General features: G+C 40.9%; 2 protein-coding genes across 2 annotated transcripts; one reads left to right on the top strand and one right to left on the bottom strand.

Moving 5' to 3' along the window:
• Positions 1-3,383: 3,383 nt before the first annotated feature.
• On the top strand, positions 3,384-9,024 carry dnase1 (deoxyribonuclease I). Its single transcript, XM_034539798.1, has 9 exons — positions 3,384-3,490; positions 4,006-4,144; positions 5,093-5,181; positions 5,390-5,476; positions 6,889-7,004; positions 7,271-7,383; positions 7,497-7,651; positions 7,786-7,879; positions 8,830-9,024. Exons 2-9 carry the CDS (start codon positions 4,007-4,009, stop codon positions 8,896-8,898), a joined length of 861 nt encoding a protein of 286 aa, XP_034395689.1. The 5' UTR covers positions 3,384-3,490; position 4,006; the 3' UTR covers positions 8,899-9,024.
• Positions 9,025-9,200: 176 nt separating this feature from the next.
• eci1 (enoyl-CoA delta isomerase 1) lies at positions 9,201-13,259 on the bottom strand. Its single transcript, XM_034540457.1, has 7 exons — positions 13,143-13,259; positions 11,690-11,815; positions 11,327-11,454; positions 11,094-11,240; positions 10,888-11,009; positions 10,256-10,434; positions 9,201-10,024 (listed from the first exon to the last, which is right to left on the bottom strand). The coding sequence occupies exons 1-7, from the start codon at positions 13,183-13,185 to the stop codon at positions 9,858-9,860; spliced, it is 912 nt and encodes a 303-aa protein (XP_034396348.1). The 5' UTR covers positions 13,186-13,259; the 3' UTR covers positions 9,201-9,857.
• Positions 13,260-14,793: the final 1,534 nt, after the last annotated feature.

The following is a 14,793-nucleotide window of genomic DNA, read 5'->3' on the forward strand; positions in this document are numbered from 1 at the left end:
ACGAGCCAGTGGCAGAGAGGGTCGTCACACTGCATAGCAATGAAGTGTATGGAGTGTTTCCTGATAATGTTGCCCAAAGGAAGCATACATAAGGTAAATAAAATTGGTCCAAGAACCTTGTGGAACTCTGTGATTAACGTTGGTGGTCATTGAGGCTTCATCGTTTACAAATACAAATTGAGATCGATGTGATAAATAGGATTTAAACCAACTTAGTGCGGTACCTGAAATGCCAATCGACTGATCCAGTCTCTGTAATAGGATGTCATGATCAATGGTGTCGAACGCAGCACTAAGGTCTAACAAGACCAGTACGGAGATGAGTCCCCTATCTGATGCAATTAGGAGGTCATTTGTAATTTTCACCACTGCTGTCTCTGTGCTGTGGTGTTTTCTAAATCCAGACTGAAACTCCTCAAATAAACTATTATGATGTAGAAAGTCACACAACTGATTTGCGACTACTTTCTCAAGGATCTTAGAGAGGAAGGGAAGGTTAGAGATTGGTCTGTAGTTAGCCAACACCTCTGGATTAAGAGTGGGCTTTTTCAGGAGAGGTTTAATTACAGCTACTTTGAAGGAATGTGGTACATGGCCTGTTAGCAAAGACACATTAACAATATCCAGCAGAGAGGTGCCAATTAAAGGCAACACGTCTTTAAGCAGCCTCGTTGGGATGGGGTCTAAGAGACAGGTAGACGGTTTAGAAGTAGAAACCGTTGAAGACAATTGGTCTAGGTTAATGGGAAAAAAGCTATCCAAATATACACCAGGGCATACAGCCGTTTCCAAGGCCACTCCTCTTGATGACAGATCGGCAGTAGTTGAGGGCAAGAGATCATCAATCTTGCCTCTAATAGTTCAAATCTTTTCATTAAAGAAATTCATGAAGTCATTACTACTGAGGTCTATTGGAATACACAGCTCCACAGAGCTGTGACTCTGTCAGCCTGGCTACAGTGCTAATGAGAAACCTGGGGTATATATATATATATATATATATATATATATATATATATATATATATATATATACGGTACACATATTAAATTGATGGCTAGTTTGTCCCCGACACCAGGCTGAAAGTCAGTACTTGCATCCATTCGCGTGCATTTACTTTGTGTGTAATCTACTCGCGCGAAAAATTTGCAGCACTTTTGGTGTGAACGCAGCATAATAGCATTAACGTATATTCTGCTTGAAGTACCAAAAACAAAGTAGGCTTCATTATGTCGAATGGCCTATTTCAAAATAACATATAATATATGACTGTATTATAATTAGTGATTTATACGTCGCTAACGTTGCTGATGGTAAAGGCTAATATGGACACATTTATATACCTACACAAGTCATCATTTATGAATTGATTTTTATTCATATTAATAATCTGAATCCACAAGGAATTCCAAAGTTGTCTAATAAACATAGTGTATAATAGCATGTACTTCTGAATTGTAGTGTAGTAGAAGAATACAGTAGCAGAAAAAAGAAATACATGAGTCAAATGAATCAAATAATTATCTTTAATTAGTTTTTAGCTGGTCCCATCTTATGTGAAGGAATCCACTAAGGCTCCACTATGATTGCTACATGACATTGATGTTCATATGTATATGACATGATTATAATAAAAAAATGTATCCGCCTCTGAAAAAGTAAGTGTACAATAAGTCTATCCTTCAGAAAACAAGTATATTATCAGGCTGTAGTTTGGTTCACCTTATGGCTCAATACAGGAGAAAGCTTTAATCACGCATGACCTCAAATCAACTTCCATTATCACGTATTCATGCCACCTGTTTCCTTCTCACTGCTACTGTGAATGCTGCAGGTGAAAATAGCCTCTGTTGATCATGCTGTGGTGTTTTCTAAATCAAGACTGAAACTCCTCAAATAAACTATTATGATGTAGAAAGTCACACAACTGATTTGCGACTACTTTCTCAGGGATCTTAGAGAGGAAGGGAAGGTTAGAGATCGGTCTGTAGTTAGCCAACACCTCTGGATCAAGAGTGGGCTTCTTGAGGAGAGGTTTAATTACAGCTACTTTGAAGGAATGTGGTACATGGCCTGTTAGCAAAGACACATTAACAATATCCAGCAGAGAGGTGTCAATTAAAGGCAACACGTCTTTAAGCAGCCTCGTTGGGATGTGGTCTAAGAGACAGGTAAATGGTTTAGAAGTAGAAACCGTTGAAGACAATTGGTCTAGGTTAATAGGAGAAAAGCTATCCAAATATACACCAGGGCATACAGCCGTTTCCAAGGCCACTCCTCTTGATGACAGATCGGCACTGGATAAGGGCAAGAGATCATCAATCTTGCCTCTAATAGTTCAAATCTTTTCATTAAAGAAATTCATGAAGTCATTACTACTGAGGTCTATAGGAATACACGGCTCCACAGAGCTGTGACTCTGTCAGCCTGGCTACAGTGCTAAAGAGAACCCTGGGGTATATATATATATATATATATATATATATATATATATATATATATATATATATATATATATATATATATATATATATATATATATATATATATATATATATATATATATACGGTACACATATTCAATTGATGGCTAGTTTGTCCCCGACACCAGGCTGAAAGTCAGTACTTGCATCCATTCGCGTGCATTGACTTTGTGTGTATGTATCCGCCTCTGAAAAAGTAAGTGTACAATAAGTCTATCCTTCAGAAAACAAGTATATTATCAGGCTGTAGTTTGGTTCACCTTATGGCTCAATACAGGAGAAAGCTTTCATCACGCATGACCTCAAATCAACTTCCTTTATCACGTATTCATGCCACCTGTTTCCTTCTCAAAGTTACTGTGAATGCTGCAGGTGAAAATAGCCTCTGTTGATCATGTGCACACTGGTTCAAGAGGTCAGTGTGTTTTGACCAGTGGAATTAAACGGACAATAATCCTTCATAACCTGTCTCAGGTTAATATTGTGATTTGTGATTTAAGCACTTAAATTATATATTTTCTCCATGTGAACACATGTTAAAATATACACAACGCTAGCATAAAAAACACATATGCATACACTTTAAAACTTTTAAGATGTCGGTTTGAAAGTGAATTTCTTTTATATTTTTTTTAATCTGATGCGAGAGATAATAGAGCGCCTAAAAATCAACTCTCAAGTTTTGCCTGAATGATTTTTAGGTGCAAAAGCAGGAATTCTTCGAACTTCTTCTACAAGACTGGCACATTGTAGCACATAAAACCACTGTGAGAGCCAATTAATGGCCTTGATCTGAAAACACTGATTCCCCACGTCCTCAACTTCACCCCTCCCCTCCTTCCCGACCCGGTCACATGCGCTGTGCAGATAAATAAAAACCTCTCGAGAGACACCGCCGATGTCTCTGCTCATACGTTGTGGAGGAGCCTCACGGGATTCACACAAGCGAGACTCTGTGCCCGTCTTACAACAGGCCTTTTCTCTGCCCACACGACTCAAAGAAGCAGGTAAATATTCACCTCAGACTCTTCTTTTTAATGTAGAAAGGGTGTTTTGTCAACTATACTGTAAGCCTGTTTGCTGTTGCTGAGAATCATAATTATTGCAGAGTATCCAACATTATGCACAGTAGCTGTACTGCAGCCATGTTATGTTACAGTAACACAGAATACGTTTTTTACTCTGACTAAATGTAACTTACAGTCACATTTTATGTTGGATCATCAATGCAAAAAGCCACCACACTGGAGCTGATGAGGATATTTTTACGACCTTTGCACCCGGAATGCCTACCATACTAGTGTAACCACGGCGAAAAGGATCACTTATTCTCCTGCAATGCCGGAGTAATATCTGACTCAATAAACTTACAGGAACAGGGATCCTGCTGTAGTACGCCCAGGGGAGCAGGTGTTGCGTGCGTCTCTGACTCCCACAGCAGGGAGGAGAGTCGTTCAGGCTCCCCCGGCATGCAGTATGATGTATTTTAAATATACACATTGATCTGACCTCTTTGGCCCAGGATGCGTTGGGTGTGTGCGTTGGGTGTCTTGTCGGCCCTGCTGCACCTGTCTTCCCCCCTGCTGCTGGGAGCCTTCAACATCAAGTCATTTGGGGACAAGAAAACCTCCAACGCAACTCTCATGGACATCATCAGCACGGTTGGGACTGTTTTCTATGTTTATTTTTTTCGCCGATTGCGTCTTATTTCAAGTACTCACATTTAAAGTTTGAAGACGATATTTTGTAATGCTTTAGTGCTGAGTAACATAAATACCCCAAAGTTTAGCCCACATTTATCCTCCTCCTTCCATTGTTGGTAGCACCAACTACCAATGGAGATCAAAGCGGCACTCGGGCAATAATTTAGGGACTCACAAGAGGAAGATTAAATACATTTTTTAAAAAAGGATTCTATATTTCCCACAATGCAACCATTAGCATTTCATAATTTCTCTAGACCCTCTTCGCCTGGTAAATTCCCATTGCTCTTAAAGTATACTTTCCCAGTTTGTAACGCAGGTTTTCTGTTCCTACTGTCCAAGCCCGAGCTCATATGACTCTAATGACATCACCATGACATCATAGGGGTAATTTTCTCCTCCAGTGCCGCTGAAGACATTATACAGATGTTTTGAGAGGTATCAAGAGTAGAAATCTACTAGAAGGATTCTCTAAATTTTCTAAAAGGACTCTGGTGCTTGGAAACAATACCACCTTTGGCCACAGGGGCCGCCAAAATCAAAACCAAAATAAGTTTCTTGGAGTAGCCTTATATAGAGAATAAAGAATAAGAATAAACATGACAATAAACGTAAGTCTTTGTTGTTATTTTATAACTACTAAAAAATAAATCACTTTGTATCGGGGTGGGTGAATAAAAGTTGAACCCTACCATGACCAGTGAACTTTATTGTGTAGAATTAGCAAAGTACCCCTTTACTACCAACATTTAATCATTATGGAAAAAGAGACGATTTGATGCCTCACCTCTTTAAGTTCTGTTTTCTGCTTGTTTTAGGGGCAACATACTTGAATCGACTCATATAATAAGACACCGCTGCTTCCGAGAAATCTCATCAGATATTTGTTGTTTTTGTTTTTCTCAGATTGTCCATCGCTATGACATCATTCTGATCCAGGAGGTCAGAGACATCGATCTGTCGGCGACCAAAAAACTCATGGAGCATGTCAACAAGTTAGACTGCACCAAACAATGCACCATACAAAGCATATATGTTTATCATTATGACAAAGATAAACACAATGACTATTTCATTTGTGTGTGTGTTTGTGTGTGTGTGTGTGTGCGTGTGCGTGTGCGTGTGCGTGTGCGTGTGTGTGTGTGCGTGTGCGTGTGTGTGTGTGTGTGCGTGTGTGTGTGTGTGTGTGTATGTTTTTCGCAGAGGTTCTCCTCAGTTCAGGTACAGCCACATCGTCAGCGAGCCTCTGGGCCGCAACTCCTACAAGGAGAGATATCTCTTCCTCTACAGGTAAGTGTTCTTCTGTAGAAGATCCTCCGTTGAGTTGAACAGAAACCAAACTATTTCTCCTTTAAAGTTCCATTTATACTTCAGAACTGCACAGTGTCTTTGTCCTTATTGTCAGCGATTGCCTCTGAGGTGAAGTGGAGTAGAGAGGTATTTGAAAATCTGAAACACTCAAGTACTTCAAAGGGCCTCGCAATTATTGACATGTACTTAGTTACTTCCCACCACTGGTTTAATTAAAGCCGGTTTCAGATAGATATTAGCGCAGACTGAAGGTGCGATCATGTGTCACATGCTGTGCGAGAAAATACTCCACTTTTTGACAGCTTTCCGTTGCTGTTGAATGCGATTTCTCAACGAATTCACTTAAAGGGCCAGTGTGCAGGCTTTAGTGGCATCTTGTGGTGAGGTTTCAGATTTCAACCAACTGAACACCCCTACCATCACAGGCGTGTCGGAGAGCCATACAGTGGCCTTCGTGTAACAAAAATAACGGCGGAAATGATAACTGTTTCCACGGAGTAAAGCCACGGAGATAAGCCACACCCCTCTCAGGCGCGAATGAAGCGAATGACGCTCATGTAATTGGTTGAAAATGAGGGCGACATCTGATTGGGTACAGATAGGTCTATGTTGAAAAAAACGCATTTGCGAATCTAGCCACTGCAGGGGAGTCTCATAAATCCCACACAATCCACAATCAAATGCAGTGCGATCGACAAATAAATACATACAAATCCACAAACAAATAGAAGAATCCACATAGAAATGTATTTTTGATTTTTCTTTTACATTTATATAAATCGTAATTTATGTCTGCATTGGAATGTATTTGTGAATCGTTCTGCGTGCATTTGTGAGTCTAATTTATTTGTAAATCCTTCTGTGTTCATTTGTAAATCGAACATATTTGTCAATTGTTCTGTGCGCATTTGTGAATCTTTGTGTTTGCGTTTGTGAGTCTCTCTGTGTGCATTTGCAATTATTGAGACTGATCTGACCCCATAGGTGTTTGGTTTGCCCGTTCTGGGCTTCTGTATAAACATGGCGGTGCAACAAAGCAACTCAATATGTAGATATGAAGAGCTCATTCCAAGCTAACGCAAACACGATTCATAGTTTACGGAGCCTATCCACCAATGGAAACATGTCCGCCAATAGATCTGCTAAATCCTACACACGTCACAAAATACTTTATTTAGCCTGTAATATATATGGCCTACTTCTGTAACATAACATGTTATTCCTGCAGAAAATGCTGGCAAATACAGAATAATCCTATGACAATAAATTATTTTCCTTGGCGAGATTCTTTTTTATAAACATTCACCCATCCAGGATTAAGCTGCCCCCTAGTGGTCAGCCCTAAAACACAGACCTTATAGACGTGGTCAAGTCGTATCTTTCCTTTGCAGGGAGCAAACAGTGTCCGTGGCTAAAAACTACACCTATGACGACGGCTGCGAGCCGTGCGGGACGGACACTTTCAGCCGAGAGCCCTTCGTCGTCATGTTCACCTCCAAGAAAACCGGTAGGCCCTAAGGGAGGTAGAGGCCAGTGATGTCGATCGCCTCGTTTATGAGGAGATCGACTGAGAACTAAACACCAGACTTGTGTCAGATTCTGAGGTCACAGATCTGTTGGTCCCCGGTGGCCCTTAAAAAAAGCTCTAAGACGTGAACTCTTACAGCCATACAGTATTTACGTCAGCCAAATAATATCAAAGAATCTAAACTTGTGTCTCCCTCTCCTTCATCCGTTTCCCCCCTTCATTCACTCCTTCCTCCCATTCCATAGCTGTGAGGAACTTTGTTCTGATCCCCCAGCACACCTCTCCAGACTCCGCCGTGAAGGAAGCCGATGCCCTCTATGACGTGGTGACCGATGTTCGCGCCCGCTGGAAAGCCAATGTGAAGAAAACACACGCAAAATCAATCCAAAAAAGAAGAGAATGCATAGGATAATTAAATTGTTACAAATATGAGATGGGTGTGGTCGAAACGGTTTCTGCTCTTCTCTGCAGGACATCGTGCTGCTAGGCGACTTCAACACAGGCTGCAATTACGTATCGGGCTCCGACTGGCAGCAGATCCGCCTCTTCACGGACAAGAGTTTCCACTGGCTGATCACCGACGAGGCCGACACGACGGTGTCACAGACTAACTGCCCTTTTGACAGGTGGGGACACATGCATAGGCACTTACGTGCACACACGCACACACGCACACACACACACACACACACACACACACACACACACACACACACACACGCACAGGCTCTTAATTCCAACCCTCTTCCTGTATTTGCAGGATTGTGGTCACAGCTGACATGATGAAGGGAGTGGTGCCCGCCAGTGCTGAGATCTACAACTACATGGTGGACTTGAATCTCAGCCACAGTCTGGTGAAGACAACTTTAGCTTTAATTCTCACTTCTTGTAGACAGTCTAGGGCCCTGACCACAGGGCTATCCTGACCCAACCTAATCCCTTAACCCTTATCCCTTAACCTGATAAGTTAGCAAACTCACATTGCGTTAGCGAACATTACTTGTGCTTTTCATTTCAATGAAATGTCCAAATGTGAATAAGCGTGACTAAACGGAATAATACTTGGACATAATTTCAGATTCAGGTCAGCAATGGTGGTTGTTTAGCAATGAAGACATCTACTCCCATAATGATCTCCCTCTACTTCTCGATTTTATTTTGCTATTGATTTGAGAGACCTCAAGATAATTAGATGTGTGTTTAAATTACAATCAAACGTATAGTTCAAGATTTTGGGAAATCACTTGCTTTCTGATGGAGGGTTGGATGAGAAGATTGACACCATTGTCGTGTTTGACCAGATATGAAGCCGTTAGCTTAGCTTAGCACTAAGACTGGAAACGGATATAAAAAGTTAGCCTAGCTCTGTCCAGAGGTAATAGTCTGCCTCCAAGCACCTGTAAAACTCATGAAATATTCTGCCCTTTTAAGGAAGGTTATGTGCTGGACCGTTTCTTTCGTTTGAAGAGTTGCCAGGAAACTTCACAGACCAGCCGAGCAATAGTCCGACTCAAAGCCCCAGATAAAGCTAATGTTCTTTTCTTTTTTTTACCAGTTTTTGTTTGGATTGTTGAATATTGTTTTCACTTGCACACATACATGCTTGGAACATGGTCAGCAGTTTTGGTTGAAGGGTTGAAACATGCAAAACCAGTACTATATCTAGTCCTTTAGCAATTTGTTATGACCTTTTGAGTTTTACAACATAATAAACCATGTTGTTTAATCGAGGCAATCTTCAGTATGCTTAAGTTGGACTAACAAGAAATTGTGCGTTGTACTTCCAACGTTTTCTCTTTCTCAGGCATTGGCTGTCAGCGACCATTTCCCTGTGGAGGTGCAGCTGATTGGCCAGGATGCTGCTGCTGCCTGAATCTTCACTCCCACAAGTGTTCAGGCTGAACTGGAATCATGAGAGATCTGTGGGGGCTACCCTCTAAAATCCCGCAGCATTACATTCACAAGACTAAAATAAAATAATTTCTGCTATTCTATTATTATCGCTGTCATTTAATTTTTTTGGAAGCAGCACAAACAGAAGTTCATGCACCTTTATTGTCTCTAGTGGCAGCACAATTTGTAGTGGTAGATATTGAAAGATGTTGCACAAAAACCTGAAGCTTTCTGCACATCAGGACAACAGCAGTAGTAGTAGCATTAGCAATAATAGTAGTATGACTGTCAAAAGCAACTTTATTACTTAATGTGATCATGGAGATGAGTTATGTACACAGCCAAAACTGAAAGGGAGTCATTTTATTCTTTAATCACACAAATCAATTCTCTGACCACATAAAAACTCCCATGGCTTAAGAAATTTCAGGCTAAAAAGTAGTTCAGTCATGTTATTTAGAACAATCTGTCACAAAGGCATCGCCCACTGTGGGCTTTTCAAATGCACCCAGGGTTACTTTCATAAGTTATGGTTTTTGAAGGTACAGTAATGCTAGGCACTCGGTGGAGACCGGTTTGTGACTAACTATTAAATTTGTGTTTTTCTGCTTCGTCATAAACTTCAAACGTTTGCATGTTCAGTTAACTAGCTTACTAAATACATTTTAAAATAAAGGGAGGGGGGGGGGGGTTGACAGTAAATTGGAACGTGTTGATGCTACTTTAACGAAAAAGAAATTAAGGGGAAACATTTATTTGTCACAGAAGCATTGGTGTCAATGCATTTGTAGTCCCTTCATGCTACATAGGACAAACAAACTACGTGTTATAGTTGGTGTTCCACTGCAATGAATGTGAGCTGCACTCAACGATCTCCGCACAATTGACACCAAACTCCCCCAAACACGTGTAACACTCAATACGTTTGCCCTCTCTCCTCTAGACCCTTCTCTTTTTAAGCATCGCCATATACATGCCCAGCGACTTCTGAATTGAGTCTTTGGTGATGAAGTTAACAAAGTGTTGGATATCGGCCTCTCGGTTGGACGTCAGCTTGTCGATGGTTGGCTTCCTCATCATGGACTTGGTGATCGCTCTGGCGTGGTCTGTGAAGTGGACAGATGAACCATTAGCTCACCGATTCCAAAAGAGGAGTGAAAGTTTATTTGGGTTTTCGCCCCAACGTTAATGCAACATAACTGGTACTTTTATCGGTAGTGTCGATAGGTCTTACATGTGACTACTCACACTGAAGCTAAAATACCACCACTGGAACAGTATGACAATGTGGCTGGACTGGCAAGTTCACTGATCATGCATGAAAAATGCCAATATACCTGGAATAGCCAACCATTTGGTCATGGTCTGCGTGGCTGTGGCGAGGACCTGGTCTTCAGGTACCAGCTGGTCCACCAGTCCTATCTTCAGGGCCTCTGACGGGTTGTAGAGAAGCCCCAACTGCAGAGCCACCTCTGTGGTTCTTTGGCCCACTGTGTTCGTCATGGTGTCCTTAAACCTGCAGACAGCAGCAGCAATTTGAAACTATCTTCATTCAAAGTCGATAAGTAAAACTCACCAAACAATCACCAACTCTGGTTTGGTCAGAACAAACACATGTGTTGTACAACTCTGTGTTCTACACAGCTTCTCTAAAGCTAGTTATTAATGTGCTAATATACTCTGCTAATGTCAACTCAACAGGGTTTTACGTAGGACCATAAGATTTTAGAAACGTACATCCCCTTCCAACTTCTCCGGGCAACAAGTATCACCGTTTCATTTATAACATTTAACCGTGGCTTCCTCCAAATCCTCAAAACCAGCATGAACATGAAGATCATCATGAAACCATTGAGAGTCTTTGAAGCAGAGGCTGATAGTTGTCGTACCCTGGTCTGAGCTGGCCTGGACCAGTGCAGGGGATCAGCACCGTTGCTGATTTGCTGGCGTCATACTTATAATTCCTTACCAAAAAGGCGCTACGATGCCCAGCTGTGTCTCATTTAGGCCAATGCTGTAACGCGGGTTGTCTGCCATAATCCTGTAGTCACACGTCAGAGACATGAGACAGCCGCCTGCAGGACTGGAACCCTGCGGAGAGAGGGATAAGGTAGGCTACGAGGCATTCTGCGAAACGTCTGATTTATCAAGTTTCTGCTGAGGATGTTTGCATACATTGATTGCAGCTATGGTGACCATGCTGGAGCCATAGAGTTTAAGCCACATCTCCTGAACGGCTCTCCAGAACTCTCCACAGCGCTCTGGGCTCTTCCCATACATCTCTGTGATGTCCAGGCCGGCTGAGAACACCTTGGGCTGGCTCTGGATTAAAGAGTATTTACTTTAATGCAACTCCAAATACTTTTTGTAATGTAATGCAATACAAATACGGAGAACAAAGACTGTACCGAGGTGAGGATGAGGCCTCGGCAGCTCTTATCCATCTCCAGCTTCTCCACACTGATGCAGAGCTCAGTGAGGAAATCTAAACTGAGGCTGTTGACCGGTGGACTCTCCAGGCGCATCACAGCCACACCTACAAAAGAAAGAGAAAGAGAGAGAGAGAGAGAGAGAGAGAGACAGACGCTGGTTTATACTTTTGACAAATTCTCTGCAAATTCACATCAAAAGGAAAAGAAATTACGACTTTATAGTCAGCGGTATCTAATTTAAATTTCACCTTCACATTTAAGTAGGGAGCTGGGCAGCAGAATTTATTGACTCAGACTCTCCGAAACGTGCAAAAGATGATCTGTTGGCAAAATGTTTACCCGTGCTTTGGTCAAAATCCACGGCTATTTTAGGCGACGAGGAGTTGTTCCTCCGCTGAGCGGCAAGGACAGGAGTTGCACATACTCTGCCATGACTGCTGCAGGAGGATTGCTGGGAAAGAAGACCTGCACCCACCCACCCACCCACACACACACACACACACACACAGTGAGAAAGATCAGTTACAAGAAGTACATATCCACTCGACAACTACGCAAATCAGAAACAAATTCAAACCTACAACGCACTACAGTCGTATTATTACAATACTGAAGGTGTTTCAATTCTTTACATTACTCCAATGTTAAAATAAAGGTTGTTGATGCCGTCATACATCATGATCAAGTTACTAACAATTACACTTAAGACTGTTGGAGTGTAAAGGTTTGATAAGACAAAAAGAGACAGTAATGTCTAGGGTCGTCTCTAGGTGACATGATAAATTGTATGCTTGTGTAAGTACGAGAAACTCTATATCTGTCATATTATGAATTAAAACGTTATGTTTTTCTGCATAAATCAATTTAGAAAAATGTTTGAAGTACATATTTTTTGTGTGGAATCTTTAAGGTCTTCGGTAGAAATTCATAAGCTTAAACTAACAACAATCTAATGGATTTCTATCATATAGATGCATAAATAGAAAAATGGTTGGGTGCAAACAAAAAGAAAAACTAAACTGGAGCCGATCAGAAATCCTGCTGCTGATGGACGAGAAACAGAGAAATGTGCAGTGCAATACGTATGAAAAGTGATTGCAAACAAATTACATACACGCTTTATTCTTGTTCTTGCACCCCTTATAAATGAAAGGAGAAAACACACAACACGGGAGAAAACACACAACACTGCAAAGAGTTGTGTCAAATCAAACAATGTGGAAAAAATATTCAATACGCCATGATATAAAAACAGAGAAAAAAAAATCTCTTTCCTTCTTTTTTTTACTAAAAACAATTGTGGAAATAGTTGCCGATTAATTTTTGGTCATCAGTTGTCCCCGTTAAATTAGGAAAAGTCATGAAATATGAAGCAAAACAAATTATGTCAATAATATTTTGAGACGTTAAACATTGAATTGGGTCAAATGACAGGAGGGTTTTTTTTTTACGTCCATATGTTTGAAAATGTGCACGAGCTGAAATTGACCTGACTGACCTGAAACGCGTAACTTTTCATAATATACGATACGCTGTTTACAGCGAAAGGTAAGTTATTGGTAGAGTGCACAAAACACTACGTTATTTTGTTTACATTTACATAACATTTAAAAACAGGTGCGTTATGACCGGGGGACGTGACCCAGAAGAGGGTTACAGGAGGCTCTTCTTCATGCTGTGCCCTTTGCTCCAGTTTCGGAAGAGCGCGGTTCTAACGCGGGTCACGGCGCGGGTCACGGCCCCCTTCGCCCCCGGCGAGTTGGGCAGGAGGCGCGTGCACGTTGAGACAAACCTGACAAGACGCACTTGTACTTCAACGCAGCTCTCAAGGCCATATCGTCCCCCGGCTCAGAGTCTGGTTCAAGTCTGGAGAAAAGACAAGCAGGAAACAACTTCCGTCTTCTTCTTCTTCTTTAAGTTTAACGGCGGGTAGCAGCCGTCGCTTATACGGTGCAATGTCGCCACCTACTGTACCGGAGTATGTAGTATGAGGTATGAGTCCCTGGATTACTTTATATCACTATAAGGTAAATAATGTAATGATTAAATGATAGTACTAATAATTAAAGACGAATAAACACTATAATATATATGTATATACATCCCTCAAATATTTGTGTATCTGTGTGTGCTGCTCCCCATCTCCTGTTGTTCCAAGAATACCCTCAAGGTCCCCCTTCCCATCTTTCTTAATATTCAGAGCTATAGTCTTCACCTTTCTTCCATATATTTCCGGCAGGAGAAAAAAGTGCCGCAATTTCTGTGACTTTACAGTCAGAGCTTTCAGCGACTATACTTTGTTTTAATATCAATTTAATTTATTATTACATATAAATTATATTTATTTACATTATTTTTATGCTGCCATTTATTGTTTTCTGCCATGTCTCGGTATCTGTATGACAAAGCAGAGGTGTGTGAAGAATTGGGAATTAGACCCAAGTACACCTTGCTTATTGGCTTGGGGTTACACATCCACCTTTGGCTCAAATAAGTCAAAATAATAAGCAAAGAAAACATACAGGTGGAGGGGAGGGTCTCTGCAGATTAGGACCCCGCCATAAACTTGTTGTGGGTCATAAGTGATGATTGAGAGATTATTTTTGTCTATGCTTTTTTCTGTTTTAGGAAATTCCTACATATTATACATTTAATTCAATTCAATTCAATTCAGTTTATTTTGTATAGCCCAATATCACAAATTACAAATTTGCCTCAGAGGGCTTTACAATCTGTACACATACAACATCCCTTTAAAGCTAGTGTATTGTAAAATGCAAAAAAAATAATAAAATAATAATAATAATATAATAATAAAAAAAAAATAAACATGTTTAAGTTCTATACAAATACTGTGAAAGTATCTAAACGCTCAATCCATTGAAATATACACACAGGCGTACCTGGTATAGAAATGCAGGACTTTTATTTGTAACAGAGTATTTTTATATTGCTTTATTGGTACTTTTACACAAGTAAAGGGTCTGAATAATTCCCCCACTACTCCTTATTGTTATACTGTATATTAAAGGAGTATAGGAAGAGTGTCTATGGCATGGACATTTGATAGCGAGCGTGAAAACACAATGAAAAGGTCATTTTGCAGGCACTGGTGGACATTTCATCCGATAAAGTGACGTAACGTGAAACAGGTCAAGTGTACAGCATAGAGCAGGCGGTAAAAGATGAGCCGGAGAGGAGGAAGAGAGAGGAGTGAGTGAGGGGAGAGATAGATGTGTGTGTGTGTGTGTGTGTGTGTGTAAGTCACAGAAAAGTGTGTGATCGCGGCAGAGAGACACACCGCCCAATGAAGCTCCACTCAATTAGTAAGTGTATTATTTTACATTACGTTAAAGTGTTTTGTGTGTTTCATAGCCGTGAACACTAACGTACAGTTTTGGGTCTGGGTTGTTTTGTAGGTGGTTGCAAAGAAAAGTTGTCTT

Source organism: Cyclopterus lumpus, chromosome 8 (genome assembly GCF_009769545.1).
Source record: "Cyclopterus lumpus isolate fCycLum1 chromosome 8, fCycLum1.pri, whole genome shotgun sequence".
Taxonomy (NCBI): Eukaryota; Metazoa; Chordata; class Actinopteri; order Perciformes; family Cyclopteridae; genus Cyclopterus; species Cyclopterus lumpus.